Below are 20,990 nucleotides of genomic sequence, written 5' to 3' on the forward strand. Positions count from 1 at the left end.
GAGTCTGACAAGATAGCAATGAAGATTCCTAGCCAGACAACAGAGTAACCTTCTGCTCTGCATGTGTTAGAGAACCAGTCCTCTGGGCTTGGACACTAAGGACAGGATCAAGTGGCATTTTATTTGCTGCTTGGAGGAGCCACAGACAACATCTCTGTTATGAGTTCTTCAAATCCATGTTGGAAACTGAGAGGTTAATATGGCTTTGAATCTGTGCACGGGCAAGTTAGAGCTGCCCGTTTCTCCTCATAGCTGGCTTTGAGGAGACAGGAAGAAGTGCATGAAGACCCCCCAGGTGCAGGGCCCTGGGGAATGCTGGTGAGACGGGCAGAACCCAGGCTGAGGGATGGAAGAGGGGTAAAGGATGCTGGTAAGGAATGATATAACACACCTCAAGGCTAGGCAGCACTCTTAAGAGAGGTGGCTCAGATGCCCAGCTCTGTGTCAGGCTCTGCCTCAACTACCTGGTCCTTCCTTCTATCCCTGTTTCTCCATCTATGTAATAGGACCTCGGTCTTCCTTCACAGTGGTACTATGACAATTCAGTGCCTGGGAGACCTTGAGACAGCAGATGGAACTAGGGGCATTCCAATCCATATTGACTCCATTACCAAACCCTTATCAGCAAGAGAGGAGCGTGAGTGACCCTTGGAGGTGCTGGGTGAAGGCAAACCCAAAGACAGTTGTCTGTCTGAAGGAGGTGTCCCTGAGTGGAGCAGGAGTCAGCATTCCAGATTCAAGAGTTAGAAAGAACGTTAGAAAGGCAGGAAGTGCAGCTATTCTGACCTGCGCTGCCCAGGATCAAATCGGTGTCATCCGTTCTGTGGCCTCGGTGTCTCTATCTGTAAACTTCTTTTCTTAGTTTTGAGAAATTTGGTTATTTCTAAAAAAATGCCACTTCTGCTCCAACTCTCATGTCCCTTGCTTGGGGACAGCAGTGACCCCTGTTGGACCTCCTGGTCTCTCTGGTGCCTTCATCTCCTGCACTGTGACCATCCTGTAGCCTCCTTACCTTGTCCCGGCTTTCCTCTGATTTGCCTTCTAATGCACCGGGTAGCTCTTCACCTGCTCCTAGATGACTGTAATTAAAATGGTTGATTGAGTTCTTAGAACTTTTGGATCCTAAAACGTCTAGTTGTCTCTTTTTAAACTAAGCAATGCTGTTTGTCATCGCAGCCCTTTGCTTTTATTGTGTAAGCGTGAGCAGAGCAACCATCACTACTTAAGGCCCGGTTCTTATAACCACTCTGGGATGCATTTGGTTTGCTTGTGATAACAGCCATGTATGTGTGCTTTGTACCTGTTGTCTGTCTTGCTTATTATCATGTGCTCCATTTCAGTTTGGAACCTTAGACCTCAGCATGGCAGGGATGTGGAACCTGACCATAACCCCAGTGTGGTCCTCACTTTAGGAGCTGTACTGTGGCACCATGGAAACCTTCCAAAAATTTGTGGACACTCTGTTCCTGAAGACGCTCCCAGAAGTGAGCAGTCTCCCTGTGGCAGAATGCGAGGCCCTGAGGCAACAGGTCCAGGAGCAGGCAGTGAGACAGCTGGAGCAAGTGGACCGATTTCGCAGACGGCAGTGGGAACTCCTGTGTGACCTCTTGGAACAGGACAGGCGGGTGTGTCACCTGGGACCTGGGCTGGGCTGTGGGTTTGAGATTTAGGATGAGGGATTTCAGATGCTGGGCATCCCCAAGGGCCTCTTAGAGACACTACAGATATCTGGGGATGCACTCAGTGCCAGAGTAAACGCTGAACATGCTCAAGGCCCTGGGGTGATGTCCAGTGCCCCAAGAAAACAAAGTCATGGTTACCAAGCTTCCCCAGCAGTCCCAGAAGGAGGACCAGGATGTGAACACACCTGCAAGTTCACCCAGGAAGTCATTAAGTGAACGGCAGTGAATCAGAGGACAGAGGAGACAGCACAGAGCTGTGGCTGCAGAAACAGAAGGGCTGAAAGAGAGGCATAAGGGTTGGAGTCAAAGAAGGATGCTAGACAGTGTAGGCAAAGAATTGCAGGCCAGGGAATGGAAGTTTGAGCTGCAGGGCCTGTGCTCCATCCAGTGGCCAGGTTCTGAAGACTCCAGGCTGGTGGAAATAGCCTGTTAAAACTCAGGAGACTGAGAAGGAATCCTTCCCTCCCTCCCTCCCTCCCTCCCTCTCTCTGTCTTTTCTTATTGAGACATGGTTTCTCTGTAGCTTTGGACCCTGTCCCAGAACTAGCTAGCTCTTGTAGACCAGGCTGGCCTTGAACTCACAGAGCTCCACCTGCCTCGGCCTCCCAAGTGCTGGGATTAAAGGCACTTAATGACAGAAGTCTTGTTGCAACAAGGTCTTGCTGGGTGAGATGAAAGCCTTCGTTCTGATCATATGAAATAACCTAGGAGGACTGTGGGCCTATGGGCACAAGGGAAGATGTTAAGAGGATCAGGAAAGAAAGGGACTTGTTTTTTTTTTTTTTTTTAAAAAAAAATGGGCTAATGGACCCACTGCAGCTGCCGCATACATCTCTGTCCTTCTGAGCACAGGTATGGCTGGAGGAGTGTGCGCTGTCCACGGTGCTGCAGAGGCAGCTGCGGGAGCACCAGGAGAGCACCATTCATAGGGTCCTGAGCCGATTCAGTGGCCTCTCTGAAGAGTGAGTATGAGCCCTGAAGGATGGGCTCTGTCTGTGTGAGACTCCAGGCTAACCTCGGTGTGTGTGTGCTAACCTGCAGTGTGGGCACATCGACTGCCCCAGCTTCCCCCGCTAATAAAGATGTACCGTTTCAGTGTTCTTCGCTAGCGAGCAGTGCTAAGGAAGCCTGTTTCACAGCATTCTGCTTGGTAGAGACTTTTTGGAATAGCTCTTGTGAGGTGCATTTATGCACATTGGGTTTGAGTACGATTCCAGATGTTTGCAGTTTTACTTCTGTTACCACACACGGTCCAGACGTTGGAAACGTCTGTCATCACAGAGATCCTCTGTGGGCATTTTCAGTCACTCTCCATTCATCAGTATATTCCCTTTCCACATTTTTGCTGTTCATGCTGCGTGTTTTTTTTTTCCTGTTTGGTGAAAATATTTTTCCTCACTTCCTAGTAGAAAAATGACAGATATTCTTTTTTTAGTGGCCCATATTCTTCCCCAAGGACCTGGCTTATGTAGGTATCCCATGTGTGGCCATAGTAGAGGTGAGTACAGAAGCAGGAGTATAGCTGTGATAGAGGTGGTCACAGCCACACAGCGATGGGTTGGTGCGGCTGCAGGTGTGGCCATTGTGGTGGGTGGAACAGTAGCAGGTAGTGGCTTTGGCAGTGTTTGGTTCAGGAAGTAGGTGGCTATGGTAGCCGGTGTTATGGCAACAGGCATGCGGCTCCTGTGGATAGGATGGCATTAGGTGTGCCTGTTTTATTGGATGGGGTAAGTGAAGCATCAGAAGGGAGAGAGATAAGCAGGATGGACCAGGGTGACTTATTGAACATTGTCGGCTCACAAATGTTCAGATAGCTTGGAGCCTATGTCCTGAGCTGTACTAATATTTGGTCCATTTATATTTAATATAGACCAGTCTTCTGTCTCTTAGTATTCAGTTTTGTACTTACTAGACTCTCCAGCATCTTCCACACATAATTCTGTACTTTTCCAGTCTTTTGGTCCATATTTTACCATATAGCTTTTCTGTTATCATTCCACTTTGTAGGGGGGTCATTTTTTCCCACTTGGATGACTGTTATTTTTATCAACTGACCACCGGATACTTGTTGAATGACTGCAGAGAGGAGGTCCAGATTTTATGGTATCAAACTCCCCAGAACACTTGTCTCCCTCCAACTAGGGATTTTAGGTTATGGCAGATGAACCCTATCCTTGGGGGCTGACTGGTTCCGTGGCAGGACTTTGTAAGAGGAGGTGACTCACATCTCCAGGATAAGGGCCACTGCAGAAAACCTTGAGTCTATCCCATATCTGCCTTTTGTCACTCACTCACTTCCAAAGTTCTGTCCGGTTTCTCAGCCTCTCTGAAGCACTGTACATTACAAACAAAACACTGGCCCCTTCGCCTGGCCTTGTGTTGTCTTGACCTACTGGTGTGGGAACTCAAGTGCTTGTTCTGGCTTTAAATGTGTTTAGAATTTGTTTATGGAATGGAACTGAGCAGGCACCAGAGCCACTGCGTGTCCCTCTGAACTTGTGAAGGATCTGGCTGGATGTCACCATCTGGGTGGTGGGATGGTTGACTCCCATTCCTCCTATGGGTGTGAACCCTAATGGCCCAGGACTTCCTAGAGCCCTGACCAGCCTTGCCCTCTCGCACAGGTCCACACGAGGCATCCTGCAGGGCCACAAGCTGCTGCTCTGCTCCGCTCTGCGTAGACTGGCCCTCCGAGGCACCACCACCACTGCCCTGGCTCAGATGAGGCTCTCCGGGAAGAAGAGGCTCCTGCAGGAGCTGCGTGAGCAGCTGGCTCTGGAGCAGGGAGCCTCCCCCTGCCTGGAGGAGCATCAATGGCAGCTGCTCAGAGCCCTGGTGAGAACACAGTGTGCCCCCCCAAAAAAACCCTGCTCAGAAATACTCCATTAGACCCAAGTTCCAATCCTGCTGACATTTGGATCCTGATACCCCAGGAGTTTGCTGGGCAGTGTGACAAGAGGCATGGGTTGGGACTTGACTCACAGGGCCTTATTGGCTCCCAGGAGGGGGTGCCTGAGGGCTGAGGTCTAGGCAGGGCAGGTTTTTCCCAAGACTTTGTTCCTTGGTTTACAGACACATCTACTCTTGTGTACTGTGTGTACTGAGATCCTCGCCTCCTCTTAGGAGAACTTCAGGTACCATGAATGGAACCCCAAGCTCACAACCCTTTGAAATTAATTACCCGTGTCCTGTGTCCATACTATTTAACACTGAAGTCTTATGATTAGAATTTAAACAAGCACATTTGAGGGAACATGGACCAGCTCATAAAGGGGGGGTGGCAGAAGTGACTCTGAAGGGACACACAGGTCAAGGGATTCTAGTGAAGGTGAAATGAAGAGAATTCCACCAGGAGTCTAAATGAAGTCTCAGGGACAGTGGACACACAGATGGCACTGGAAGAGGCCCTTCCTGCTCTGTGAAGATTTGAACAAATTGAAGTCATAGGCGAGTGTCAAAGCTGGGCTTTGAATCCCTACCAGCTGCCCTAGGTTTCCTGCATGGATCTCTTAATCCACAAAAGCTATGATAGTATCTGTCCTGCTGGCCACACAGGACCCCAGTCACTAGCTCCTCCTTAAAGGGAGCAAATAGGTTACTTTTCTAGCTCTAGTTCCCAGCTTCTCCATCTTTCCACCCTAAGCAGAAGCAGCCCCAAGTCCCTAGTTCCCATCCCCCTATCTTTTGTCCCTGGGGCCATGTGCCCCACCATAGCTCCTTTGATGTCCCCAAAGTTGGACCTAATTTCAGCCTGGCTCTGATGTTTGCCTTTTAGAAAGTCACTCAGCTTCTCTGAGCCTCTGAGACTTTGTCAGTCCTAGTAGTCAGGCTTCACCATGTTCTAGAAGGATGAACAAGGCCCTCATTTTGTGAGGGTCCATGGATCACACCAAGCCCACGACTGATGCTCAGTAAATGTCTTTGGATGAGGGAGGGGACTATCAACAGACCCCTAGGCTTATCCTTGGGGCTCGTGTTTCAAGCCTAGAATCTGCCCACCCTTTCTTTCCTTTCCCCAGCCTTCAGCCCAGCCATTCTGGCTGGGGAATAGCTTGTCTTCCCTTGTAGGAAGCACGGGTCCAGGAGGAGGCAACCAGACTGGAAGATGAGGCACAGCAGACAGGCCTGCGGCTCCAGCAGCAGCTCCTTGCAGAGGTTCAAGAGGCAGGGCAGCTGCTACAGATGCACTCAGAGAGGGCCATTGGGCAAGCATTGTTGGTGCATGCAAGGAATGTGGCCAGTAAGGGCCGGACAAGGGACAAGGAAGACTTCAAGGTGAGAGCCAGGCCCTGTCCTTTGACACCAAGGAAGAATGGCATTTCCCTGCCTGTCTTTGAGCTTCCAGCCTATGGCATGTGCCTAGCTTGCCAGCCAAGAATCACGCAGCCCTGAGCTGTGGCCTGTCAACTCTAGATCTGTATCAGCCAGAGCCACACCTGGCTGGCTTCCTTCTCCACTGCGTACTGCACAGCAAAACCGGATCGCAGCTGAGTGGTATGGCTTTCCCTGAGGCTTTGCAGACAGACTCTGATGGCTTCATGATCCACAGCTCAGCTTGGATGAGTGGGCAGTGGCTCGCTGTTTCTGTTGCTTGCCAGGACTAAGTGACAGTGGTCAGAATAGTGACAGCGGTCATATGAGTGTGGTACAACATCTGGGTGCCTTCTCCACCCTGCTTCCTCAGATTCTACACAGCCCAGGTTGGATCCTCCTTCCAAATTTACAGATGGGGAAAGTGAGGCTTCTCATTGTACAAAAGACACCCTGAAAGCATGGCAGGTAGTGAGCAACAGAAATGAAGCTGGAGCCAGGTCTTGGCTCATCTCCAGTGCCCACCCTATATCTCCTTGGTTACCCGCTGGATCCATGAGGTGAGAGGTCTGACCGAGGCTGAAGGCCATGGTGTCTGTGGCCTAGCAAACACAGATATGTACAGTCTGGCAGGATGACGGAACCGATGGAGTCTCTTACCCAGTAAGGCTTTGTGCTAATGCTCAGGAAGGAAACGACCCACCCCCAGCAGGCTTCCCAGTGTGACATCTGATTGGCCAGAACTAGATTAAAACCACTATTTTGACCATCCATGCCAAAGGGAAGTAAGATCATCATGACTGGCTTAAAGTAACCATGCTCACCCTGCCTGAGTCCAGGCCAGTCCCGGTTGGAGAGAGGGTAGAAAGTTCAGCGCAGGGCAGGTGTGACTGTCCAGGTGTCCCTGTCTCTCCTGCTTACCACAGAGGACGCTGGTGGAGACGGTGGTGGAGAGTGTGTATGTGACCAGCACCGGTGTCGGTCACCTCGTGCAGGCATATTACCAGCGCGTCGGGAAGCTCCTGCAGGCCCACGAGGAGCAAGTGCTGCAGCGCCTGAAGACCCTGCAGGGTAGGTGTCTCCCCAGTGGTGACATTGCAAGAAGGGAGTCGATGTGGCCCACCTGGGGAATCCAGTTTGTTTGTGCACGTGCATGTGTGTTTCCCTTTTTGACTCAGAAGCCTTTGTAAAGGGTCAAGGGGGGCAAAAAAGCATGTATATACCATACAGCAAGTCTAGATGGTGTCTGAGAAGTATCTGGGATGAATGCTTGTAAGTCCTGCTGAGAAACAGAAGTCGTTCTATCTTTGAGCTTCCTGGTAGCCAAAGAGATGCAGTAACCAGGAGTAAGAGTGGGCCCAGCAGAGCTCTTGAGACCCTGAGAATGTTCTACCCAGGCCTTCTATAGCTAATCCCTTCCCACTGCCATACCTGTGAAGCAATGGATGACAGCCACCCTTTCCACAACAACTCTTAAATAACACCCTGAGCTCCCTCGGGCTTTTCCTAACCTTCCTGCCTCCCTGCACGAGGGTCCTCAGAGCAGCACTGACTCCGCAGCTCACGCACTTTACTGCATTTCCCCCGGGATGGGCTGGGATTGAGCCCCAGGTGGAGAAACAGGAAGAAGGTCCTGGAGTACCCTTTGTGTCTGTCACTGCTCTCCCCTGGGCTCAGTTGCCACCTGCTTCACCCTCCCCCCATTCAGGAGGGTTCAGCCGAGATCTGGAATGCGCTCAGGAATCCACCAGTGACTCAGGGTTCCCCATCACAGATTTTCAAAGAGATTTGGGCTTGCTTAGCAAGGGACACCTGCACATCCACAAAGCAGTCAGTACCAGGACCTGTCATCTCCCCACACTAGGCCTCCGCTTGCTATCTGTGGGGTTATGGCTGGGCTCACCCTCCTCCTGTCCTCTGAGCTCTGACAGCCCATTCTCCTGCTCCCTGGCTTTGCTGCAGGTATGTGGCATTGGCTTCCCTGACAGAGTGCAGCAAGCCCCCTCTCTTGAAAGGACTGTTTCCCTAAGGAGCAGGGCCCATGAAGCCTGTTCATGACTCTGCTGATGAAGCCCCTCTGTGCATGGTGGCTGCTCAGGCCCAGCAGGTCAGCAGCTGCTGGGGACCTCACTACCAGCAAAGTGCAGAACCACTTATCACCCCCCCCAAATACTCCTTTGGTATTGGGTTATTTGACGGAGGGGCATATCCGGGAGGGTTGTCTGTCATCTGTGGTCAAGCATGGAATAATAATGTCACATTTTTTCTGAATAGGTAACTCTGCACATAATAAAGAGCTGCAGGCAATGAGTGTGAGATCAAGGCCAGATGCCTGCTCCTAAGAGCGCTCACACTTGGCGTCCCAAGACCCACAAAGCCCCAGCTCAGCTTGCTAAACCCTTCTCCCTGCTGCCTCTGCCTCTGGAAGGTTTCTGTGGCAGCTTCTTACTGTGGAAGCTTGCTTGTCAGTTCTCCTTGCTCCTGACAGAGAGCTAGAGGGGAGCCATGGGTGCTTTGCTGTGCCAAAGTGGCCATCACATTCTCTTGCACTGGCCTTCCCCGTACTGGTGCCTGTGACACACTAGGAGAGCAGGTGTGTCATGCTCACCCCTTTCCCAGGCCCCCAGCTTCACCCCAGGCCTAGCAGAGTCTACCTGTCAAAGACACACCTTGATTGCCTTGTCTCTGTGGGTCCAGGTGAGAGAATCAACACTTACAAGGTGTGGAAGAAGGAAGAATTCAGTGACCCACCATCGGGGAGCCAGACAGCACCATCGGGGAGCCAGACAACAGATACCCATGGAGCTACCCAGGCGGTGCAGCAGAGGTGGGGTTCAGGGTTGTCTGTGGGGTCCCTGCATGGGGTGTTCTCTTCTCTACATGGTGGATTTGGGATCCTGAATGGTTTGCCTGTTGATGGGTTCCCTGGCAGAGCTGCCTCACAGCCAGCTCTGAATTCTTTCATTTATATCTTGGGCTCTCCAGGAACCAGGTGAGAATTTGTGTGAAGACTAATGTGTGTGTGTGTGTGTGTGTGTGTGTGTGTGTGTGTGTGTGTGTGAGAGAGAGAGAGAGAGAGAGAGAGAGAGAGAGAGAGAGAGAGAGAGAGGGGGGGGGTGAGATTGAGAGAGAGAGAGAGAGTAAGAGTACAGGTGTGTGTGGCATCCCAGGCATAACCTCAACTGTTGTCCCTTAGATACCATCTACCTTAATTTTTTGTTTGTTTTTCGAGACAGGATTTCTTTGACCCAGAACAAGACAGGTCTCAGTGTCTACCTGGTCCAACTCCACGTGGTTTATGAGAAAGAAGAGCCAGCCTGACAGAGAGGATACTCACGGTCTCCCCTTGAGTTCATAGTCGACTGAGCTTCCTTGAGAGTCAGGGGGGAACATGCTGGAAAGCTAGGCATTGCTGTGTGACAGACATTTCTAAGGAGACCTTCATGAAGACAGAGCTAGGCCATTGAAGAGTAAACAGACAAACCAGAGGTTTCCCCCTCGTTATTCCATGGATGAAAAGAATCAGGGTGACAAAGAAAAGACTGTATCGCCAGGATAGAAAGAAGGAGCTTTGGGGGTCAGTAAAGAGGCGGTAGATCAACTTATTTAGGGTTTGTGCCCAAAGGCACCAGAGTCAGCATCCTAGCTGGGTCTCCAAGGCTGTGATGGACACCATGACCAAGAGCTATTTGTGGAGGAAAGGGTTTGTTTGGCTTCTGTGTCTATCATGAAAAGAAGTCAGGACAGGAACTCAAGGCAGGAACTGATGCAGACGCATGGATGAATGTTGTTCACAGGCTTGCTCTTCCTGGCTCTCTCAGCTTGCCTTCTTCTGCAACTCAGGGCCACTTCTCCAGAGGTGGGACTGGCTAGACCCTCCCATACTCACCATTAATCAAGAAAATGCCCCCACCAGCTTGCCTACAGGCCAATCTTCAGGGGCATTTTCTCAATTGAGGTTCCTTCTTCCCAAGGGACCAACTTGTTAGTGGCCAGTTGACAATAAACTAACAAGCTCAGTCAGCATGCAGCAGAGGGACTCACACACCCACACTTACTACAGCGCTTTCCACAGTGCGCATGGTATCCATTCACCCCAGAGGCCCATCAGTGGATAAATGGGTGAAACAAATGTGATAAATAGAGATAAATATACTTGATAAAGTATTGTTGACCCATTACAAAAACATGGCATGCCATTTACGGGATGGAACAGGTGATAACCATATTAAGTGAGATAAACCAGACTCAAAATGACAAGCACACATTCTCTCTTAGGCAGAATCTAGCTTTTTAAGAAAGCATGAAATTGGAAGGGAGCTGTTATGGGAGGGGAAGGGATCGGTATGGGGTGAGGGCCGGGGGATAAGAGGTGGATGTGAGCCAGTGCAATAATAAAAGTACATGATGTGTATGTGTGGCAGTGTTAGGTCACAGTGACTGTCTGGCCAGAAGTACTTTAATGAGAAAAAAGGGGACAAGTAGATAGATCATAGGTGGGAGATCATGAGTGGATGGAACTTGGATGGATGGATGAATTATGAATAAATGGATAAAGGATCATGTATGGATTGATGGATCGTGGCTGGTTAGATGAACTATATAGCTGGGTGTATATGGATGGATGGATCATGGACAGAGTGATGGATAGATGGAGATGAATGGATAAGTGGATCATGGATAGATGGATAACTGGGTCATAGATGGATTGATGGAATGTGGATGGGTGGAGATGGATAAATGGAAGGATGGGTGGATAGACCATGGATAGACAGATGGATCGTGGGTGGGTGGAGATGGATAAATGGAAGGTGGGTAGATAGACCATGGATAGAGAGATGGATCATGGGTGGAGAGATGATTTGGTCTTACAGGATGAATAGAAATTTACAGGCCAAATGCAAGGAAGCAAGGAAAGGTATTCCAGCAGCCTAGAGAGCAAGCAGAGGGCGAGACTGCATTCTTACGCCTTGTGTACCCCAGGACATGCCTATTGGTGCTAAAGGTGACTTCCACCTTCAGAACTAGTCAACCTTTCTGGAAATTGCCCCAGAGATGGAAAGGAGGAGAATAATAGCCACAGACTACAGGTCAGGAATAGATGTCACTGTTTTCAAAGGGGCAGAGCACGATCTGCTGAAGAGGTAGAGAGGGAAGGGGTCTGTGCCCAAGAGAGAAGGATGCTGTCAGTGTGAGGGACCTGGCCTCTGCCCAACCTCCATTCCTACTCTCAGAGTGAACTGGCTGCCATAATAAGGTTTTCTCAAACTCTGACCCCAGAAAATGAGCTTCCTTGGTGGTCTTGGAATGTCTCTACCCTTCCTTCATGGGAACCTCTCTCCTTAGATAAGATTTTCTGCCCTTGAGAAGATGCCAGTGTGCAGCTGTAGGTCCCCACCTAGGAATGTCCTGACTTTGCTTCTGTCCTGCTGATGTCCCCAAACCTTCCTAGGAATCTAAGTGCCGTGTGCATGCAGGATATCTTAAATATCACCATGCTTTAAGGCCGTGCAGCCTCAGGGTCAGAGTTGAACTGTTTGGAAAACGTGACCGCGGGAAGTCACACACGTTTTCCTGGCTCCTCTCCAGGCTCCAGGACACACGTGCAATGAAGGGTCACAAGTCCGTGGTATAGCGTGTCTTTTGGAAGGGGTTTGTAGGGACCTCTTGGCCCACGGTTCCAACAGTGTTAACAATCCCTTCATGCCACCAGGATGCTGTCACGGCAGAAGAAATTCCTGGGCCAGTTCACACAGCACCAGCAAGGCCGCCTGAACTGTCAAAAGGAGAAAGCGCGCGAGCTCGACCAGCTTGAAGCCCAGCTTGAGATCCAGCTGCAGGTAGTTTGGGGGATGTGTCGCTAGAGGCGGTGGCCTAGGGTACAAGGGAGAGGCCGCACCTGAGCTTACAGCCAGCTGCATGGGACACTGTAAAACAAAACAGAACAAAACCTGTGGCCCCTTCTAAACCTCTCCAACTCTGTGCCTCTCTTTCTGTGACATCTTTGACTCTCTGAGTTCCATTGGCCAACACAGTGTGACTTTGTGAAGAGAGCATGAGCCCCTTGGGGACATCAGGTTCCACATGGCCCTGGTGTATGCAGGGCATACATGCAGAGCAGCCCATCTGCCCATGGCTTTGGACGTAGTAAAGGAGTGAGCATTTCCCTGTGTGTAGACCGCCACCAAGATGGCTGCAGGGTGTGGGAGCCACCACCTCTGCCTCTTGGGCAGTACTGACAGTAACTAAAGCTCACACTCCAGGTAGAGCATTTAGGGAGGCTTAGCTCTCAGGCCATTTAGTCCACAACAAAAACAAGTCCCAACCTGGAAGATTATGTGATGTGACTATACCCCGAAGTATCTGTCTTAAAAACATCAGGGGAATGACAGGATGCCTTAAAACAAGATCAGAGCATGACAGTATGGTTCTGCAGGTAAAAATGACTTGCTGCTCAAACCTGGACCTGCGCTCCATCACCAGAGCACACAGTGGAGGGAGAGAACTGACTTCCGGAAGCTGTCCTGTGACCACCATGTGTGCACTGTGGCACACAAACACACACACACACACACACACACACACACACACACACACACACACATACCACTACAACTACTACTATTACTACTACTACTTCTTATTACTGCTACTCCTATTACAAACAAATAGATAAATAAAATTTAAAAGAAAAATCAGAATTTCAGAATGAAGGCATGTGACAGTGATTTGGCCTTTTCCGTGTCCATCTGGACAGGAGTGGCAGTGATGACTGCGGTCTTAAGAGTCCTGTGAACTGTGAGCTTTTATTCCCAGGGGTCCATTGCAAATGGTAGCTGATCTGAGATCTCTCAGCACCCTCTCAGAGCCACTGAGGTGGTAACTGCAGATAGGGAAACTAAGGTTAGGAAACCATGGCTTCTGGGTCTTCCGGCAGCCATGTACTGGACGGGAGCAGAGCAATGGCTGAGTCCCCAGTGTCCTCGTTTGTGGACAGGGCTATGAGACTAGGAGAGGTGACCCACGTGTCTAGAGGGGCACCCTCCGTCTGTCCTGATCCTATCCTCATGGGGTTCTGCTTGGAAGGTCCTTTTCCACACTGGGACATGGGATGTCGTCACCAGCCATCCCCCACCATGTAAGGCTTCAACTCGGGTGAGGGGCCAAGATTCAACCTGATCGTCTTCCATTTGTCTGTCAGGAAGCTGAGCAGACCTTTATCTCAGAGCTGGCGACACTGGCCCGAGTGCCCCTTACTGAAAACAAGCCATTCTCCAGCAAGCGAGGACTGCCAGGTAAGTCTCTGCACTGTGCTGCTGCAGCGGGAAGGGCTCTGAGCTCAGAAGAGTGGATGCCCGTCTACAACTATCAAGCTTAGATGTGGATGCCAGTCCACAGCCACCATTAATCAGCTGTGTAGCCTTAGGGGCCCTGCACAGCTTCTCTGGACTTCCCTGCTCTCTGCATATCAGGACATAACAGAGACCCTGGTTCTCTAGCATCCCATTATGCCGGTTCCTGGCTTTACTCCTCTCTGACCTCATCTTATTCTCATCTCTGTTTTCCCATCTGTCAAATGGAGAGATGACACCTCTTCCCCTTCCAGAGATACATCAGCAGCATCCCAAGCTGATGTCATCTGGTGGTGGGAGTGGTTCACGAGTGTTGCACACACATGTTCTGGCCAACACCTGCACTCTGCCCTCTCCCATTCCTGTCTCCTGGATCCTGGATGCTGTGGGTGAAGCAGAAACAGAGCCTGGTGCACCCAGTTCCATCCCAGCTCTGTCGAGAGGAGGCTGTGGGGTGTGGGGATGTTCCGCTTCGGGATGTTCAGCTTGCTTAGCAGTGATGTGAGCACAATGGGTACGAAGTCCACCTGCCCACCAGGGTTGCTTACAAATCGTAGAGGCAGGAAGCACCACCTAAAATCACGGAGTCATCCTGGGCCTGTCTGTCTTCTACAGAGAAGCCGGTAAGGACCAGAAGAAAGAAGCCCGCACCTCGGGAGAGAGAGGACCTGGGGCCGCCCAACAATGATCACCCTTTGCAGGCGGACCATACCACAGGACCACTCAGGTGAGAAAGATCCCAGCCCACTGCCTTTCTCCTGACTTCTGTCAATTGTCTGAAGTCTGGGAGTGAGTGACCCTTCTCGGGGTACTCCTGTGAGGCCCAGGAAATGCTGGTAATAAAATTGAGAATGATGGGCAGGGAGGGACCATAACAGGAGTTGTCTGCATTGCTGGGAATCATCGCTGGTGAATCAGCTCTGGGGCTGCTGGGTCAACTGAGCTGGTATCTCCATTCTCCTCTGGTGCTGGGTGGCTTCTGCTAAGTTTTTGCACATTGCGTCCATCCCTGGAAGTTTCTCTTCTTCTGGCTGGATGGTCCTGCATCCACAGGGCAGCATTCACATCCCATCTGTGTCCACAGCAGCAGAAGGCTGGGTCAGCAGGACAGCGACGCTGGTGATGGAGAGAACTCGAGAAAGATGCTGCAGAGAAGAAGCAATCTGTAGCTGGAACCCTGCTGAGATGGACCTACTGTGTGCCTTGCTTCCTCTGTGGCTGCAGCCTTGTGGTTCAGATTAGGCCACGAGTAAAGGCTGATCTTAAAAGAGGGAATGCCACCTACTTTAGAAAGTGGAAATGGCATGACCACCAAGTGCCTGGGATGACGGAGGTGGTGGAGACAGGCCTTGGAGAACCTCGGCTTCTGCCCTGGTGCACTTTCCCTGACTGCTTCCTCTCTCGGGAGCGCCCTCTACTCCTGCCCTCCAGCCTCATGGTGTCCTGGTGCTACCCAATGGCCCTTGGTTCCCAGCATCTCCACAGAGTCCTACCTGCCAGGGTCTCAGTATTACTGGTGTTGTCTGACCCCAAAGTCATCGTTTCACCCCCATTGCTCCATTGTCATGTCCTGCCAGTGTCCCAACCAGGACCAGCCAACTTTTGCTCTTGGTAGATCTTTTGGTTCAGTAGTCCTGGGACCTGGTTACTCAAGGATGTCAGAGTCTCAGAGCCAGTGTCCTTGATACAGCCATGGAGTTTCAGATCCATAGGCCTGTTCTGAACTGTTTGGATCTTGGGGACCGACCACACGTTCCTGTCACATACCACGAGATCTCCTTGAGCATGGAGGACATAGGAGAATATCTCTACCCTCAGTCTTCACTGAGGAGGGAAATCTTCCAGCAGCCAGCAGTCCCTCCCTTGAGGAGAGGTCCCCAGGTCACCTGCTCCTCCAGAGTGATGGGAAGGACTTCCATAAGCTTCCAAACCAGCCCCACTTACCCCCAGGTCAGAGGTCTTTCCCACTCAGGGGACAATCTCTTTCACCATCAGGTATCCCCAATCATGACTGTCAACATTTTGGGTGTGATCACTCTTTGCTTGGGTGTGAAAGCTGTTGATGCCAAAGATGGAGTCTCTCATGTGTAAGACCCACGTGTAACCAGACCCACGTGTAACCAGGAGGCCATGAATGGTACACACTGGTGCATTTGAGATGAGCACTGGCACACATGAAAACACTGCTTCACACTCTTGCCTAGAGACATCAGTGTGCCTGCGAGGGATGCCTGAGGCCAGGCGCTTCCTGAGGGCTCGGCTGATGCAGCATCTGGCCTTCCTTCTTCTTCCCTCTTCCATTCCCCTGCTCTTGCTCCTCCTTGCACACGAGCCATCCCTGACTCATTCCGAATAAAAAAACTCTAGCCCAGGAGTTGAGGAGTTGTTCTTGCTGTTTCAGCCCTGTGGGGACCGAGTCTTTCCTGTGCATTGGAGAGCAATGGTCAGCAACCCTGAAGTCTACCCAACTGTTCATCTCTGGTGTTTCTCAGTGATAGGTCAATGTGTGCCTCCCCTGGGCAAGCCCAACATTGCAAAGCTCAACAGTGCCACAGATTTCTAGAACACGCTGGCTTCTGTGACCCAGTAACCCCTCTCAGGGATCTTCTGGACTTTCGGGGATTTTAGTTTCTTAAAATATGAACTAGAACTGGCTAGTTAGAAAGGTGGCCCTCATGGAAAGCATGTGTATACATTGTGTGTACACTTTGTGTGTGTGTGTGTGTGTGTGTGTGTGTGTGTGTGTGTGTACAATTGGAGACCAGAGGACATCCTCCCATATGGCTTCTCAAGTTCTATCCACCTTTGTTTGTTTGTTTGTTTGTTTTTGGCCAGGCCTCTCACTGGCCAACTGACCAATTAAGAGAGGCTATCTGGCTTGCAGTTCCCCGAGCTTTAAGGACTGGGACACTCACTCGCCCTGTAATCATCCTTTTAACCAAACCAACCTTGTCTGCGCAGACTGGTGTTCTCAGCGTGAGTCTACAGTGCCCTCTGGTGGCTTTCACGAAGCATGTCACCTGAATATATGGAAAAGCTATGGTTTCTTTCCTGCAGAATTCTACAACACTGCTTGCATGGGAATCCCTATTGTCACCTAAGTCTTCTGGTTTGAGGGTGTGAATGTGACAAAGACAAATGATGCCCCTCACCTTCTCCAGCACCAAGACTGGCTGGTAACTGAGTTTCTTAGGGTTTCTATTGTGTGATAAAACATGATGGCCCAAAGCAACCTGGGGAGGAAAGGGTTTGTTTCATCTTACACTCTGTGTCACAGTCTGTCGCTGAGGGCAGGAACCTGCAGGCAGGAACTGAAGCAGAGACCTTGGAGGGACACTCCGTGGCTCACTGCTTACTGGTTTGCTCCTCAGGGCTTGCTCTGCCTGCTTTTTCATAGCATTCAGGACCGCCTGCCCATGGGTTGTCTCACCCACACTAGGCTGGGCCTGTCCACATCAGTCACCAAGAAAACGCCCTGCAGATTTGCCTCCAGTCCAGTCTTATGGAAGCATTTCCTAATTGAGATCCCCCCTTCTTGGATGACTCAAGCTGGTATCCAGATTGGAAAAACAAAGAGACGAACACAACCAGCCAGTACAACTGACCCCTTGTCAGCTCGACACATGAACACATTGTCATTGACACACACGTTGTCTACTTGGCACGTGAACACATGGCCACTCAACTGTATAACCTTTCCATTCTCATTTGCATACAAGATGCCACGTCAATATTGGAATCATGACATAAAGCAGTATATCTTCAAAAGTTCCCTCCCCTAAAATCCACTTGGAAGGTTTAGTCTCTTTAAAATATCCCAAGTCCTGCTGAGGAGAGGGAGGAACCCAGAGCAAGGAAGGGGCATCAGGGACATTGCAAGAAAACCCACAGAAATGGCTAGCCTGGTTCATGGAAACTCACAGAGTCTGAATCAACAACCAGGGAGCTTGCATGGGACTCACCTAGACCTTCTGCATATATGTGACAGTTGAATAGCTTGGTCTACTTGTGGGACTCCTGGCAATGGGAGCAGGGCTGTCCCTGGTGCTTTGGCTGGCTCTGGAAAACCTATTCCTCATGCTGGATTGCCTTGCCCAGCCTGAGTACAGGGGGAGGTGTTTGGTCTTATGGCGGCTTGATGTGCCATGCTTTGCTGATGCCCAGGGGAAGTCCGCCTCTTTATGAGTGAATGCAAAAGAAGGATGGATAGAGGGAGGTGGGGGGGGTGAGGGAGGGAATAGAAGAAGAGAACAGAGGGAGGCTATGGTCAGAATATAAAATTAATTTTAATTAAATAAAAAGTTTCCAAAGTCTCTTTGGAAAGTATCTGAAGTCTCTAACATTCCAATGTCTCTTAACTATGGACTCCTGTTTTTAAAAAGAAAAGGAAAGACTCAAAAACAGAAAAACCAAAGCTAAATACTTCTTTACTCCAAAAGGAACCAGGGCAGTCACAATCAGAACAAACCAAACCAAAGAGCAACAATGTAAACAGTTCAGATGTCCAGAACCCATTCACAATCCTGTGGACTGGGAAGAGCCTGTACAGCTCCACTTCTCTGGCTCTAACTACAGCCCTGATCCTAGGCTCAGGCTGACTCCACTCCACACATGCTACTGTCTCTGGTGGTTGTCCCGTGGTACTGGCATCTCTGAAATGCCAGAGTCTTGTCTGCATCTGGGCTGCGCCTTCACTAATAGCCTCTTTAAAGCTTTCTTCAAAGACTCTAACCCAGCCGTATACTGCCAAGCCTCAACTTCTCTCCATGACTCCTTGATACCGTTAAAGCCAGGACCTCTCCTGCATTCCGGAGACCACACATGGGAAGACAGCTCAGAGGGGAGTTAGGGATACTACAGAAGGGGATGGCTGGCCTAGGAGAAGCTTTTGTCCAGTACCTGCCCACATGACTTCATTCCCAGGTCATCATAGGAAACCACAGCTCCTCAGGAGGCAGGAGATGGTCAGATTCTGGCTTTCTACGGAGTTGGTACACAGCCCCAAACACAGAAGTAGGGGGGAACAGAACCTCATTTCCAGTGTGAGGCTTGTGCCCTGCAAGCTTACCCTTATACAGTCAGGCACTTGCTGGGATCCAAGCTGCCCAGCGGACCTTGAGCACGGCCTGGCAGGGATTTTGAAGTCAGTAGCTGGGCATGAAGAAAGGACTGTTTGGGTGCCCAGGAGATCCACAGCAAATTCCAAGAGGTCCTAGCCTCTCATAGAGTCCTGCAATGTTTTTCCCTCATGGGAATAGACACCACAAATAAGGATCTTTCCCCCGAAACCAAGTTGGTCTAGCCCCATGTCCTTTCCTACGGGGCCTCTGTGGAACTGTGGAGAAAGATGGTAACCTCGATTTACAAGGGTGCCCTTCACTTGGGGATCCTTGGGGTTCTTTAAACCCAAGCTGACTTGGTTGGAGGGCAGTGTGGCTCCTTATAGAAAGGTACAGCATCTTCTGGGTCCTCTACTCTGGGGAGCAACATGGAAAGTCACTGAGAACTTCTGTCCTTAGTGACCCAGTTCCTATGCAGACCCAGCTGTGAGCTGAGCTGTCAGTCAGTGCATATCCCAGAAGCCTACCTATTGATCCAGGGTCTTGACCCATCTCTCCCAAGGCATGTGCTAATTGTTCCCTCCCACCTGTCATCAGCAGTGTCCCCAGTACTTGGTCATCACAGAGTCGGGATGACTGCTAGACCTTTAATCCACCCAAACGAAAACACCCAGTCAGGTCAACGGGCAATTTAATTTCTTTATTTTTTTTCACAAGCTTTGAATTCAGAAATAAGAGCCACCAACAAGTCAGTTATTAAGTAAAAATGGAAGTGAATACAAAGGAAAACTGTACAAAACTGTAAAAATCTGATTGCCCCACTGACCTCCTCGGAGGAACAGGGACTCAGGCAGCCTGGCAGAGCTGTTACCCCCCTATCCTCAGGCCTGAGGCGGGAGGTGTCAGGACACCCCTTTCTGGGTGCGAGCCTGGCTGGGCCCAAAGCCCAAGGCTGGTTGGAAGAACACACAGACCAGAAAGACACCATGGCCAGGTACAGGGACCAGGTTGCTGACGCGGGACATGGGTGATGGAGCTCTATGACCAGGTGGAAGGCTTCCCTGCCATTCTTCATATTCACAGGTCTCAGTCAGGGTGGGGATGGGGACGACTTCTTTCCAGTGAAGACTCTCAGGGAAGAGCCTTCATTTTTAAGAGTTTGGGAGTCTCCCCGGGGGCTAAGGTCTTGGCATCGTGTTTATGTCGGTCCTCGGCGATGTCCGTCAGCCGCGCTCAGACTTGCATACGTAACTTACTAACATGCATCCTATCCTAGAACAGCTACAGGGCGCAAAGGAACCATCACTCAGAGGGGCGTGGAGCAATGGAGGGGATGGTATAGGACAATGCTACACCTGGGGATCATCACTAGGAAGGGAAAATGGAGACACCATGCTCTGAGGTGGAGTCTGTGTGAACACACACTGTGGGCAAGGAACTTCCAGGCAAACACACCACACTAGTACCACTTCTTCCTAAACAGAGGAGGAAAGAGCATCACTCAATCTCCCCTCCATCAGTACCAACTAAAACTGTGGGCTTCAAAAACACAGACAGGAAAAGGAATGGACATTTTCCCAGAATCCTTCACTCTTGCGTTCTCTGGCTCATCTGAGGTCAACCGAGGCTGGTGATGTTAGAGCGGCCACCAGGGGGAGCCACAATGCGGTGGCCCGTACGCCTTGGATTGTTGTCGTCTATCTGGGCACCTGAAAGAGACAGAAGGCCAATAGTGTGTAGGATAAGACCTTGGTGTGCCGATGCCCAGCCTCTGCCCTCCCCACCTTTGTGGGTATTGCACCCCTTCTTGAAATGCTCATCACTCTAACCCACCTTCAAGACCCTGTCCAGGTTCACTCAGGAAAGCCTCCCTGACCTGTAGACCTGCCTGATCTCCCCTGGGTACCTGCCAGCCCTCCCAGGTCTCTGACTCCTGCAGAGTGAGTTCCTACTGTGTGCAGGCAGTCTTGGGGCACTGGTTTGTGCTGAGAACACACAATGCTATGATGGATATGTGTTTTACCCACAATTCAAAGCTAAGGGAGTTGAAGCTCAGGCTGAATGCCTTAAGGATCCAGACATTAGATTGAGAAGACAGGACTCATGCCCACACTGCCTTGTCCCCAAAGCCCGCCTTCCTTTGACAGTGTCCCTTGCTCTGGTGACCTGTGTCTGCTTGTGGACTGTCTTCTCTTTTGACCTTGACTGTACAGGGTCTGGCTAGGTGAGCCACTGAGGTGAGCCACTCTAGGTGAGCCATAGAGTACAGATCTTGTTCTCCCGGCCGTCTCACTGGCAGCCGTGAGGACGCAACCTGTCATTCTGCTCCTCTCCCATCATAGCCCGCCACACCAGGTCTGCTGGGTGACTATACCATGAGAGTAACAGTTCACACTAGCATACTGCACCTATGTACTGTAGCACTGTCCTGACTCGGAACTGGACAAGGGTGAACTTGACAGCAATGTAGGAAAACCAGCCATGTCACTGGCAGCAATAGTGACCCTTGGTAAATGTCTGTGAGGCCCCGAGAGCAACACCATGGGCTTCAGAGAGAAGGAGGGCCTTAACACAGGCTTGTTATT

General features: G+C 50.6%; 2 protein-coding genes across 8 annotated transcripts in view; one reads left to right on the plus strand and one right to left on the minus strand.

Moving 5' to 3' along the window:
* Evc (EvC ciliary complex subunit 1) overlaps positions 1-15,719 on the plus strand; it is a 37,694-nt gene extending 21,975 nt beyond the window's left edge. For 2 of the 6 annotated variants that reach the window (XM_075943720.1, XM_075943719.1), the window contains 10 exons: positions 1,413-1,625; positions 2,535-2,644; positions 4,307-4,517; positions 5,751-5,957; positions 6,920-7,064; positions 8,691-8,820; positions 11,707-11,833; positions 13,195-13,288; positions 13,961-14,072; positions 14,430-14,646. In XM_075943720.1, coding sequence (XP_075799835.1) covers positions 1,413-1,625; positions 2,535-2,644; positions 4,307-4,517; positions 5,751-5,957; positions 6,920-7,064; positions 8,691-8,820; positions 11,707-11,833; positions 13,195-13,288; positions 13,961-14,072; positions 14,430-14,514 — 1,434 coding nt within the window. In that variant the 3' untranslated portion in view covers positions 14,515-14,646. Of the gene's footprint in view, positions 1-1,412; positions 1,626-2,534; positions 2,645-4,306; positions 4,529-5,750; positions 5,958-6,919; positions 7,065-8,690; positions 8,821-11,706; positions 11,834-13,194; positions 13,289-13,960; positions 14,073-14,429 lie in introns of those variants that run through there. The other 4 variants (XM_075943715.1, XM_075943717.1, XM_075943718.1 and 1 more) reach the window with 4 other exon arrangements.
* Positions 15,720-19,086: 3,367 nt separating this feature from the next.
* The window catches only part of Crmp1 (collapsin response mediator protein 1), a 54,997-nt gene continuing 53,093 nt past the window's right edge, over positions 19,087-20,990 (minus strand). For both annotated transcript variants that reach the window (XM_075943721.1, XM_075943722.1), the window contains one exon: positions 19,087-20,114. In XM_075943721.1, coding sequence (XP_075799836.1) covers positions 20,023-20,114 — 92 coding nt within the window. In that variant the 3' untranslated portion in view covers positions 19,087-20,022. The remainder of the gene's footprint in view (positions 20,115-20,990) is intronic.

The sequence above is a fragment of the Microtus pennsylvanicus genome, chromosome 12, assembly GCF_037038515.1.
Source record: "Microtus pennsylvanicus isolate mMicPen1 chromosome 12, mMicPen1.hap1, whole genome shotgun sequence".
Lineage (NCBI taxonomy): Eukaryota > Metazoa > Chordata > Mammalia > Rodentia > Cricetidae > Microtus > Microtus pennsylvanicus.